The sequence below is a fragment of the Somniosus microcephalus genome, chromosome 4 (assembly GCF_052327205.1).
Source record: "Somniosus microcephalus isolate GS21.2 chromosome 4, FLI_Smic_1.0, whole genome shotgun sequence".
Taxonomy (NCBI): domain Eukaryota; kingdom Metazoa; phylum Chordata; class Chondrichthyes; order Squaliformes; family Somniosidae; genus Somniosus; species Somniosus microcephalus.
Window position 1 is genome coordinate 100,295,842 of NC_140990.1, and position 12,787 is coordinate 100,308,628.

General features: G+C 48.7%; 1 protein-coding gene across 1 annotated transcript; it reads right to left on the bottom strand.

Annotated features, from left to right (window-relative positions):
* Window positions 1–173: 173 nt before the first annotated feature.
* Window positions 174–9,694, bottom strand: LOC147119587 (uncharacterized). Its single transcript, XM_085985169.1, has 2 exons — window positions 6,624–9,694; window positions 174–884 (listed from the first exon to the last, which is right to left on the bottom strand). The coding sequence occupies exons 1-2, from the start codon at window positions 6,641–6,643 to the stop codon at window positions 437–439; spliced, it is 468 nt and encodes a 155-aa protein (XP_085841295.1). The 5' UTR covers window positions 6,644–9,694; the 3' UTR covers window positions 174–436.
* Between the last annotated feature and the right edge of the window lie 3,093 nt (window positions 9,695–12,787).

The window sequence follows — 12,787 nt, forward strand, 5'->3', positions numbered from 1 at the left end:
GAGACGAGAAAGACCAAAGTGCCGTTTGCCCCTCTCAGTGTGGCCCTGATGGACTGTGTCCAGGCTGTAGTTCTGTTCCCACCATATGATCCTTCTCCAGATTGTCCTTTCTGAGCTCCAGACAGGTGATGCTAAACACTCAGGTGGGAACGACAATAATCCACAACAATGTGTTTAAAGCATAGCTGATTTATTTGACATTTATTAAGAATATTAACCCCTATAACTGGGCTGGAGTTTATTAACATCAGCAGAAACAAACTCCAACTGTCAGTGTGAACACGATTCAGTCCGGGATGTAATTAACAGCAGCAATAACATCAGAATCCAACACCTACTGTCACTTGTGACCTCGCTGGTGTCTCCGCATGTAGGATGACTGAGTGAATCCCTTCTCACAGTCAGAGCAGGCGCACGGCCTTTCCCCGGTATGAGCTCACTGGTGTGTCAGCAAGTCGGATGAATCAGGGAATCCCCTCCCACACACGGAGCATGTGAACAGCCTCTCCCCAGTGTGAACTCGCTGGTGTGTCAGCAGGTGGGATGACCGAGTGAATCCCTTCCCACACTCAGTGCAGGTGAACAGCCTCTCCACAGTGTGTGCACGTTGGTGTGTCAGCAGGTTGTTTGACTGAGTGAATCCCTTCCCACACTCTGAGCAGGTGAACGCCCTCTCCCCGGTGTGACTGCACTTGTGTCTCGACAGGCCAGAGGATTGGCTGAAGCCTCGTCCACACACAGAACACGTGTACGGATTTTCCCCGCTCTGAACGGTGCTTTCTGCTTCCATGTTCAAAGGTCCTGATGAATTGAGCAACTCTGTCAGATCTTGAAGTGATGTTTGGTTTGAGCTTCCCGTCTGTAAATCCTCCCCTTCTAATACCCTGCAAAATGAATTTAAAACAGGAAAAACGGAGGGGGAGAGAGAACCCACAAAAACACAAAGGCAGGTTGTGAAATTGAGGTAAAGAATCTGGGAATTTGTGGGGCCGGCACTAGAAAAAAGTGACCATGAAAGCTGCCGGATTGTCATAAAAACCTAACTGGTTCACTAATGTCCTTCAGGGAAGGGAACCCACCACCTGGTCTGGGCCTACACAAGACTCTGGCCTCTATGGGAGGAGAGACAGCGTGGTGGGAGGGGGAGGGGTGAAGGAGAGCGACTTTATACATCTTCAACTCGACTAGAACTTTGACAGCATCTCCCAAACACGCAACCTCCACCACCTAGAAGGACAAGGGCAGCAGGTGCATGGGAACACCATCACCTCCCAGTTCCCCTCCAAGTCACACACTATCCTGACTTGGGCATATATCGCCGGTCCTACATCGTCGCTGGGTGAAAATCCTGGAACTCCTCACCTAACAGCATTCTGAGAGTACCTTCAACACATGGACTGCAGAGGTTCAAGAAGAAGGCCCAGCATCACCTTCTCAACGGGCAACTGGGGACTGGCAATATATGCCGGCCTTGCTAGTGACACCCACATCGAATGAATTAAAAAAATCTGTATATATAAAATGGATTGAAAGCCTCTACAGAAATACTTACACCTAAAACGATAATCTTTTACACTGTATGGACAGTGCCTGCTTCGTAACTTAATCTCCCCTAGAATCCACCTCCCTTCACAGTCCCACATTGGAAATTGTTGGGTCCCACTGGGCTCAGAAGTACTGGGGGTTAAACCCAGCAGCTTCTCCCCCCTCTCCACTCCAGCTCAAACTGACGCAACAAGAAAGCCCTACACAGGAGGCTGGGGAACGAGTTCCACATCCACCACCCACCCTGTGACTGGGACCAAACCCCACCATCACACAGCACCTTCAGGACAGGCTCACAGCTCAGAATTACCACTTGGCAAAGTACTGGAGGGCAAACAGTGACTGGGGCCGAACCCCACCATCACACAGCACCTTCAGTATAGACTCACAGCTCAGAATTACCACTCAGTAAGGTACTGGAGGGTAAACAGTGACTGGGGCCGAACCCCACCATCACACAGCACCTTCAGTATAGACTCACAGCTCAGAATTACCACTCGGCAAGGTACTGGAGGGGAAACAGTGACTGGGGCCGAACCCCACCATCACACAGCACCTTCAGTATAGACTCACAGCTCAGAATTACCACTCGGTAAGGTACTGGAGGGTAAACAGTGACTGGGGCCGAACCCCACCATCACACGGCACCTTCAAGAGAGAAAGGGAGAAAAATCCGAGCCTGCGATGAATCTGGATTTCAAACAGCGAGGATGTGGGGAGGAGGGGGAGTGTGTGGGACGGGGGATTTACAGATTAGGAGGGGGTGAGAGAGGAAAGAATGTTCCAGAGAAACTAGAACTGTTCAGAATTTCTATCCTGTACCGACAGTGCTGACTTTTGTAAATTATGAAGACAGGTTGCACAGACTAGGCTTCTACTCCCTTGGATATAGACGATTAAGCGGTGATCTAATTGAGGTGTTTAAGATGATTAAAGGAGTTGATCGGGTAAACAGAGAGAAACTATTTCCTCTGGTGGGGGAATCCACAGCAAGGGGGACATAACCTTAAAATCAGAGCCAGGCCGTTCAGGGGTGATGTCAGGAAGCACTTCTTCACACAAAGGGTACTGGAAATCTGGAACTCTCTCCCCCAAAACTGCTGCGGCTGGGGGTCAATTGAAAACCTCAAAACTGAGTGTGCTAGATTTTTGTTAGTCAAGGGTACTAAGGGTTACGGAACCAAGGTGGGTAGATGGAGCTAAGATAGAGATCAGCCAGGATCTAATTGAATGAGGGAACAGGCTCGATGGGCTGAATGGCCTCCTCCTGTTCCTACTTATCGTGATGACTTTTGTAAACAGCTTTTACAAGGTATTAGGAGGGGAGGATATGCAGACAGGATTAATCCTGGGCCACTCCTGTTCCTATGACAGACTGAACCAATCACACAGCTCAGTGGCAGATTGAATTATTCCTCTCAACAGCCTGTAACCGAGGAAACTTGTAACACTGAGGCTGAAATTCCACGTCCGTGAGCCGGGGGTGGAGGCAGTGCTGGGCACAGAGGGAGCAGCAAAGCGGGTTCAGAGTGGGCACGCTGGGATTGCCCTTGACCTGGGTTTTACTGTGAGCTGGGGACCAAGCTCATCGGCAAACGGATGGATTCCAACCCCTGGGACTGTACATGGGGATTCTAACCCTGGGACTGTACATGGGGATTCTAACCCTGGGACTGTACATGGGGATTCCAATCCTGGGACTGTACATGGGGATTCTAACCCTGGGACTGTACATGGGGATTCCATCCCTGGGACTGTACATGGGGATTCCATCCCTGGGACTGTAAATGGGAATTCCAACCCTGGGACTGTAGATGGGGATTCCATCCCTGGGACTGTACATGGGGATTCCAACCCTGGGACTGTACATGGGGATTCCATCCCTGGGACTGTACATGGGGATTCCAACCCTGGGACTGTACATGGGGATTCCAACCCTGGGACTGTACATGGGGATTCCAACCCTGGGACTGTACAGGGGGGGGGCAGCTCTGGGCTCTTCTGTTACAATTGTGTGGGATGTTAACCGTGTGTTCTGATTTTATCAGCGCCTTCCGTGGAGATTCTTTTCCCCAGGGATTCTTTTTGTTTCGGGCCAACAGAACAGCTGATTCAACAGGGAAGAACAGAGGCGGGGGTGTCTGCTGCCTGATCAACAACAACTGGTGTACAGATGTCCAGGTACTTTTACAACACTGTTCACCTAATCTGGAACTACTAACAATCAAGTGTCACCCTTTTTATTTACCGAGGGAAATATCTGCTATTCTCATGGCAACAGTTTACATCCAGCCACGAGCCGACGCTAACACTGCACTGAGCGAACTTTACAGTGAGGTTAGCAAACTTCAGAACCAGTATCCCGAAGCAGTTCCCATCATTGCGGGAGACTTTAACCACTGCAACCTAAAGAAAGTATTGCCGAAATACTTTCAACACATCTCCTGTCCGACGAGAAATGGAAAAACTCTAGATCACTGCTACACAACAATAAAACACACCTACCGTGCTATTGCTCGGCCGGGCTTCAGCAAGTCAGACCACGCCTCTGTGCTCCTACTTCCTGTTTACAAACAGAGGTTAAAGAGCACACCCACAACAGTGAAAAGGGTGCGAAGCTGGACAGCGGACACAGAACTACAACTGCAGGGAGGGCTGGAAATAACGGACTGGGGTGTTTTCAAGAACCCAGACCTGGATGTGTACGCAGGCCACGTCACTGGATACATTTACAGACTGGTGGATGAATGCATTTCTACCAAGACTGTCCATTTATTTCCTAACCGCAAACCATGGATGAACTTAGACATCTGCAACAAACTAAGAGAACGGCGTACCGCTTTCAAATCAGGGGACACCGAACTCTACAAGAAGGCCAAGTATGACCTCAGAAAGGCCATCAAAACAGCAAAAAGAGACTATAAGAACAAACTGGAGTCTCAGTACAGCGGGGGCTCCGATGCCAGACGCATGTGGCAGGGACTAAGGGCCATTACCAACTACAAGGGGAGCTCAGCGGGAGTCACCAACACCGATCCCTCCCTACCAGACGAGCTGAACACTTTTTATGCTCGCTTTGAGAGGAAGAACACTGAGCCGGCCATCAAAACCCCCAGCCACCCAGAGGATTACACATTACAGCTGACTGAGTCCGAGGTCCGGAGAACCTTCAGGAGGGTGAAAGCATGGAAGGGAGCCAGCCCAGACGGGGTTTCACCCCGTGTCTTCAAGACCTGTGCAGACCAGCTGGCTCCTGTGTTCACGGATATTTTTAACATCTCACTGCAGCAGTCTGTTGTACCAGTGTGCTTCAAGGAGACAACCATTGTGCCGTTACCTAAGAAGACTAAGGTAACAGGTCTCAATGACTATCGTCCCGTGGCTCTAACACCCGTAACCATGAAGTGCCTGGAAAAGCTGGTCATGACACACATAAACAGCATCATCCCCGACTCCTCGGACCCATTCCAGTTCGCATACAGGGCGAACAGGTCTGTGGACAATGCCATCTCCCTAACACTACACACTGCCCTGGAACATCTAGACAGGAGGGACACCTACGTCAGACTGTTGTTCATTGACTACAGTTTTGCATTTAATACTGTTGTTCCCTCCAAGCTGGTCCTGAAACTGAGGGACCTAGGCCTGGGCACCCCCATCTGTAATTGGATTCTGGATTTCCTGACTGACAGGCCTCAAGTGGTGAAAATAGGGAACAACACCTCATCCACTCTGGTCCTCAACACCGGAGTGCCACAAGGCTGCTGCCTCAGTCCTCAGCTGTACTCTCTGTTTACACATGACTGTACAGCCATACACAGCAACAACCGGATCATCAAGTTTGCCGACGACACCACAGTAATCTACCTGATAAGCAACGACGACGAGACGGAGTACAGAGATGAGATAGTCCAGCTGATGAGATGGTGCAATGACAACAACCTTGCCCTGAACTTTGGCAAGACTAAGGAGCTCATCGTGGACTTCAGAAGCCACCGAGGGAACCAACGCCCCATCAGCATAGACGGGACACCAGTGGAAGTCGTCAGTTGCTTCCAATTTCTGGGACTGCAGGTCTCCGATGACCTGGCCTGGAACCACAATACTGAGGCCATGCTGAAGAAGGCACACCAGCGCCTCTACCCTCTATGGTGCCTGAGGAAATGCAGCATAAGCACACAGTGGCTTGTGAACTTTTACCGCGGCACCATAGAGAGCGTCCTGATGGGTGGTGTCAATGTGTGGTATGGTAACACCACTGCACAGGACAAGAAAGCCATCCAGAGGGTTGTGAGGACGGCAGAAAAGATCATCGGGTGTGCACTTACGTCCATCGAGGAGATCTTCCAGACCAGGTGTCGGAATAAGGCCCGCTCCATCATCCAGGACCCCAATCACCCTGGACATGAACTGTTCTCACTCCTGTGGTCCGGTCGTCGGTACCGCAGCATTCGAACCAGGACCAGCAGGTTCAAGAACAGTTTCTACCCACAAGCAGTGCACCTACTGAACTGCTAACCGCACTGCCCCACATACCACAGTCATATTCTCCCTCCCACCCTGGAACTTGATATCACTTGAACCGTGAGCACAGACGAACATTCTTGATCACTGGACTGTGTGCACATAGGACTCTTGTACCTCAACCTTAACTTATATAACTTATAACTCATTTGTACATTGCACACTGCATTTTAACTTATACTTATTATACTTATACTACCATATACTTATCATATTACATTACTATTACTTCCAGTGGTAATAGAGGCTTTTTGCACTATTCATCATATCCTGCAACTTGGACTGTCATTGTTATACTTATTTGCTTATTATTTCTATATTTATACTTGTTTTTACTTTTGCTTTTTATATTTATACTTATATTGTGGGAGTGAGTGGGGAGTAAGCATTCCATTGTACCAGTTACATATGGCAATAAAATAATCTTGAATCTTGAGATGGTGAGAAATCTTAATACGATCCCGGGCACTAGGACCCGGTTGGGAACAGTCACTGAAGCCCCGCCCACTCTTTGTTCCTGACCAAAATGTCTGCGCATGCGCTTTGCTACTCACTGAATCAAGATGGCGACCATTAGCCTGGGCCTGTGACCGGGAGAAGCCCCGAAGCTGCAAACGCAGGACCTTCAGATGATTTTTCGGAGCTTGTGGCCTACTACAGTTGTTTGTAAAACCTCGCTGCCCACACGCCGGTCCATTCCTTCACTCCATCGGGCCATTTCTTAAGCATTGATTAGGAACTGGTCCACAGCCACGGTCTCTGTATTTAAACGCAACGCGCATGCTCCAAGCCCAGGCGGGTTCTGCACCTGTGCACTGGGCTCCTGTTGTCTGGGTGCGGCACCTTCTCCCCCACGGGAAATGCTGGCTAAAATCCCCGCCATTGAACATAAGACCATAACATAATAGTCATATTATGTATGACTATTTGATTTCTCCATGATAAAAGGAGACTAATTGATGTCCTGTTGCCGACTGTTCCATTTTTTTGGCCTTTTCTTACTCTAATTGATATCACTTCTCACCTAGTTTGCCTTGTACCACAACAAACCCCAAACCTGTTCCATTTGAATACATGGCTTATGGAGTGTCTCACTCGTCTGAACTTCCTTCATAAGAAGTCACACAACACCAGGTTATAGTCCAACAGTTTTATTTGATATCACAAGCTTTCGGAGTGCTGCTCCTTCGTCAGGGGAAGTGGAGAGATGCATAAAGACACAGTTTATATAGTCAGAGAATAATGCCAGATGATTACAGGTAATCTTTCTAACTGCCATTTATCACACCTCGGCAGAGAGATAATCACAGCAATCAAAGGTGTGAATGGTGTCCAAAGAGGTCAGTCAGGAAAACATTACATCAAAGAACAATGAGATGGGGTCACAAGGGGTCAAATGTTGCAGATGCTGGGGTCTGTATGAAAAACAAAAAACATTTTTTTTGCTGGAAATCACAACAGGTCCAGCCGCATCTGTGTAGAGAGAACCAGCCAACGACAACTCGAGTCTGGATGACCCTACGTCAGGTGGGGTTACATGTAGCATGACATGAACCCAAGATCCCGGTTGAGGCCGTCCTCATGAGTGCGGAGCTTGGCTATCAGTTTCTGCTCTACGATTTTGCGTTGTCGTGTGTCTCGAAGGCTGCCTTGGAGAATGCTTACCCGAAGATCGGAGGCTGAATGTCCTTGACTGCTGAAGTGTTCCCCAACTGGGAGGGAACACTCCTGCCTGGCAATTGTTGCGTGGTGTCCGTTCATCCGTTGTCGCAGTGTCTGCGTGGTCTCGCCGATGTACCATGCTCCGGGGCATCCTTTCCTGCAACGTATCAGGTAGACAACATTGGCCGAGTCACATGAGTATGTACCATGTACCTGGTGGGTGGTGTCCTCACGTGTGATGATGGTATCTGTGTTGATGATCTGGCATGTCTTGCAGAGGTTGCCGTGGCAGGGTTGTGTGGTGTCGTGGTTGCTGTTCTCCTGAAAGCTGGGTAATTTGCTGCGAACGATGGTCTGTTTGAGGTTAGGCAGCTGTTTGAAGGCGAGTAGTGGAGGCGTGGGGATGGCCTTAGCGAGGTGTTCATCGTCATCGATGACATGTTGAAGGCTGCGAAGAACATGGCATAGTTTCTCCGCTCCGGGGAAGTACTGGACGAGGAAGGGTACTCTGTTGGTTGTGTCCCGTGTTTGTCTTCTGAGGAGATCTATGCGATTTTTTGCTGTGGCCCGTCGGAACTGTCGATCGACGAGTCAAGCGTCATATCCTGTTCTTATGAGGGCGTCTTTCAGCATCTGTAGGTGTCCATCTCCACACCAGAACTTCCTTTGAACCACCCCTTTATAGAACTATCTTGCATAAGATTTGAAATCTGTTATTTTCTCTACCATTTAACCCTTTTTGGATCCGATTTAGTAAAAACTCCTCCACACATACTGTATGTGATAGCCTTTGAAATGCTCTGATCTTTGTAATTGTCATTGCTGATTTTGATGGTCTCTTTGATTTATTCCCTTGTTATTAACATACTTTGCACTATTTCTTTATTCGAGATAATTGTTTCAAATATCACCAGGCCCCACCAGTAACCACCTGATTCCACCGTCACATCATCATGCATTACCCGCCCTCACTAGAGATAGTTTCACCACCATGACCATTCCCCATACTGAGGCTCTCTGATTCCCATTTATAGACTCAGTGTAAATGGTCCCTGGAATTGGTGTCTCAGTGTAAGTAGTCCACACATAGAGCAGGTTCCCAAGGCCCCGCCCCCACACAGTGCGGGTCCCCACACGTGGCCAACTGGGTTAGGTTACAAAGAGACTGCGCGCTGTTCCTACTCCCACTGCCTGTGGAATGGGGCAGAAATTTAAAGGGACAGGGACTCCCCTTTCTCTGCACATTTATATTTAAAGGGACAGTCTCATTTATCTTGGAGTGCCAGCAGACTTCACTAAGAGAGTTCCCATTAACAGTTGCTCCCTTCTGTACAGTGATTGTAAAGCTGTCTGTGCTGCCTTTCTTTAGGAATTTATGTTAGTTTTCCAGTTAATTCAGGGGTTTGAGTAATTTGGGTCGATTTCCATTGTGTGCTGCCACCTAGTGGATATTTGGTACCTAGCAAGTGCAGTAAAGCGCAGTAATGTGCAGTAAAGTAAACTACTGTATATCACAGACTTGCAGCTCGACACATGGTCTGGGAAGTTATTTCCATGTTACGCTCCGGCCTTGGACACTATTTGTCTGTAAGTACTTGAGAATGTTATAGATGATTAGTGTACACTATATTTTGCAGAAAATGTTTAGTTTGTAACTTTTCTCTGTAAGCAAACTTACACAGCTAGCCGTGAAGTGCTCGCTCTCTGTCTAGCTGGTTAACTTGTAGCTGTATTTTGATGCACTATGTACAGGGCTAATTTTAAGTGAATGTAAGAGAATGCCTTTCAGTTTGCTAAATGTATATTCACAGTAAGCTGTGTTTCCACGTGTTTTGCTAAGTTACATGCCAAATGTACTGTGTTGCTCAGGCTTACCTAAATTTGTGTATGCATATCAGTTATGTGCTTGTGTACTAATGTGTGCTTCCATTTCTGTATTGTATTTCAGTTTCACAATAAGAATCTTTCAGTAAAGTTTACAAGAAAAGTCAAGCCTTGTGATTTTTATGGGAAGATATCAAGTTGTTAGCTACCTGTCTAGCTCTGCATAGGAACGTGCTGCAAGGGCAGAAAAGTGAAAAGACAACAGCACAGCGAGCTCAAGCACAAGAAGATACCACCCAGCTACCATGAGTCTACGCTCAGGAAGACAATATACCATAGAGGAGGTCGACCAGCCAACCAAGAAGCATAAGCCTCTTCGAGCAAATGATGCCAAGTCACAGTCCTCTAAAGCATCCTCTAGATCATCTCGGCGGTCCAGCAGACCGTCGTCATCGACAGCTTCTGCAGCCGCCAAAGCACATGCCAAGGCAAAAGCTGCCCAGGCTCAATTGTCCTTCGCTGAAAAAGAAGCTAGTGTGATGAAACAGAGAGCTGACCTCGACACTAGTGTGATGAAGCAGAGAGCTGACCTCGACGCCAGTCTCCACATTCTCCAAAGCCAGAGAGCTGCCGCTGCCGCTGAAGCTGCAGCTTATGAAGAAGGTGAGAATGAAGGCGGGGAGCACAGCCATGAACCATATGTTCCAGAACAGCCCCTCAGTCCAGTGCAACGTACAAGTGAGTATGCCCAACAACACTCCAAATTGTTCTTCAAGGAAACATCCAGGTATCTCGATGCAGAACCAGCTACTCACCACAGTAACAAACAGCCTGTTTTCTGAGACACTGAGCTTAAATGAGAAGAAACAAGTAAGACTTACCTGCAGAGACCTCCAGAGCACTCGGCCAATCCAGCCAAGCAGTCCTCACCCGAGCCACAAGGTGCACAAGACCTCGCTAGGTACCTCATCCGCCGAGAATTGTTAAGTTCACGTCTTCTAGAATTTGATGACCGTCCTGAAAATTATTGGTCATGGAAAGCATCCTTCCTGAGTACCACCAAGGACTTGAATCTGTCAGCCAGAGAAGAACTAGATTTGATGACAAAGTGGCTCGGAGCTGAGTTGTCAGAACAGGTGAGGAGAATTCGCTCAGTGCACATTTGCAATCCCACAGCAGGCCTCAACCTGGTTTGGCGACGTCTCGAAGACTGTTATGGGACACCAGAAGTCATTGAACACGCACTGCTTAAGAAGATTGAGGACTTTCCGAAGCTAACCAACAAAGATAATGTCGAGCTTCGAGAACTGGGTGACATTCTCCTCAAACTGGAGTGTGCTAAGGGAGAAGGTTACCTGACAGGCCTCTTGTACTTGGATACAGGTCGTGGGGTAAACCCAATAGTGGAAAAGCTCCCCTACAACCTTCAAGAGAAATGGATAGATAAGGGATCCAAGTACAAGGAGGACTACGGAGTAGCATTTCCTCCCTTCTCTCTCTTCTCCAGGTTCATCCAACAACAGGCAAAGGTGAGGAATGATCCAAGTTTCACTTTCTCCACCTCCAGCAATCACGCTCCTTCGAGAACAGAGAAACCCACAACATACAGCAACAAAGCCTCTGTGAGCATGCACAAAACAGATGTTCCAGCCGAACACTCAGTCAACCAATCCAGTTCTGCTGGGAATAAAGTGGATGACCCAGATCCTCAGTGTCTCATACACAAGAAGCCCCACCCACTCAAAAAGTGTCGAAGCTTTAGAGGCAAGCCTATTGATGAGCGGAAATCATACCTGAAGGAGAATCGCATCTGCTTCAGGTGTTGTGGGTCGACTCTGCACATGGCAAAAGACTGCAAGGCGACAATCAAGTGCTTCGAGTGCAACAGTGAAAAACGCATCACAGCCCTGCATCCAGGTCCTCCTCCTTCGACCACCGAGAGTGCTGCGGTTGACAAAGAGGATAGCGGGGAGCAAAGCGAAAGTGCATCTTCTTCAGTCACCTCCAAGTGTACAGAGGTTTGGTGGAAATGCAAGCAGCCCACGCTCATGCTCCAAAATTTGCTTGGTTAAAGCATATCCTGCAGGGAGAAAGGAGAAGGCAATCAAGATGTATGCAGTGCTTGATGAGCAAAGTAACAAGTCTCTAGCGAAGACAGAATTCTTCAATCTCTTTGAAGTCAAAGCCAGTGCAGCTCCGTACATGCTAAAAACCTGTTCAGGGACAACAGAGACTACGGGTAGGAGAGTTGGCAACTTCATGATCGAGTCCATGGATGGGAAACTACAGCTTCCCCTCCCCACCTTAATTGAGTGTGACATGATGCCAGATGATAGGATGGAAATTCCCTCCCCAGAGGTTGCACGCCATCAGCCCCACCTACAGCCAGTTGCCAACAAGATTCCAGCTGTGGACCCGGACGCTCCAATCCTCCTGCTCTTGAGAAGAGACATCTTAAGGGCGCACAAGGTGTCTGAGCAAATCAACGGGCCCCACAATGCTCGTTATGCACAGCGGCTTGACCTGGGATGGGTCCTCGTGGGTGGAGTTTGACTGGGAACAGCCAACAAACCAGTGGATGTCAACATCTATAAAGCAAACGTGTTGCACAACGGCCGCACATCCTGTCTCAGCCCATGCCCAAACAGGATCCAGGTAAAGGAAGACTACGATGGCATGATGCAGCATCATAGGTCAACCTCCTCTGCCTGTGAGGAAGAGGCAGGCCTCACTGTGAGCACAGACAGCCTAGGATGCTCAGTGTTTGAAAGGTCCAAGGATGATGACAAGCCAGCACTATCCATGGACGACAAAGCTTTCCTAACCATCAATGCCCTGAGGAGGTTTTTCTCAATCCGTGGTCCAGCCAAACTTCTCTGCTCCGACAGAGGGACTAACTTCGTGGGTGCCTGTAAGGAGTTGGACGTCCACACGGACGATGCAGCGGTAAGAAGCTACCTCCAAAAGAAAGGATGCACATGAGTGTTTACCCCCCCCCCCCCCCGCATTCATCCCACATGGGCGGTTCATGGGAGAGGCTCATCAGTGTTGCCAGGCGTATTCTGGATGCTATGCTGCTTCGGACGGGACCCACTCGTCTCACACACAATGTCTCGAGCACTCACATGGCTGAAGTTATGCCGATCATGAATGCAAGACCCCTGGTGCCGGTGTCCACTGATAGACATGCCTGCAGTCCTCACCCCAGCGATGCTCCTGACTCAAAAGATGA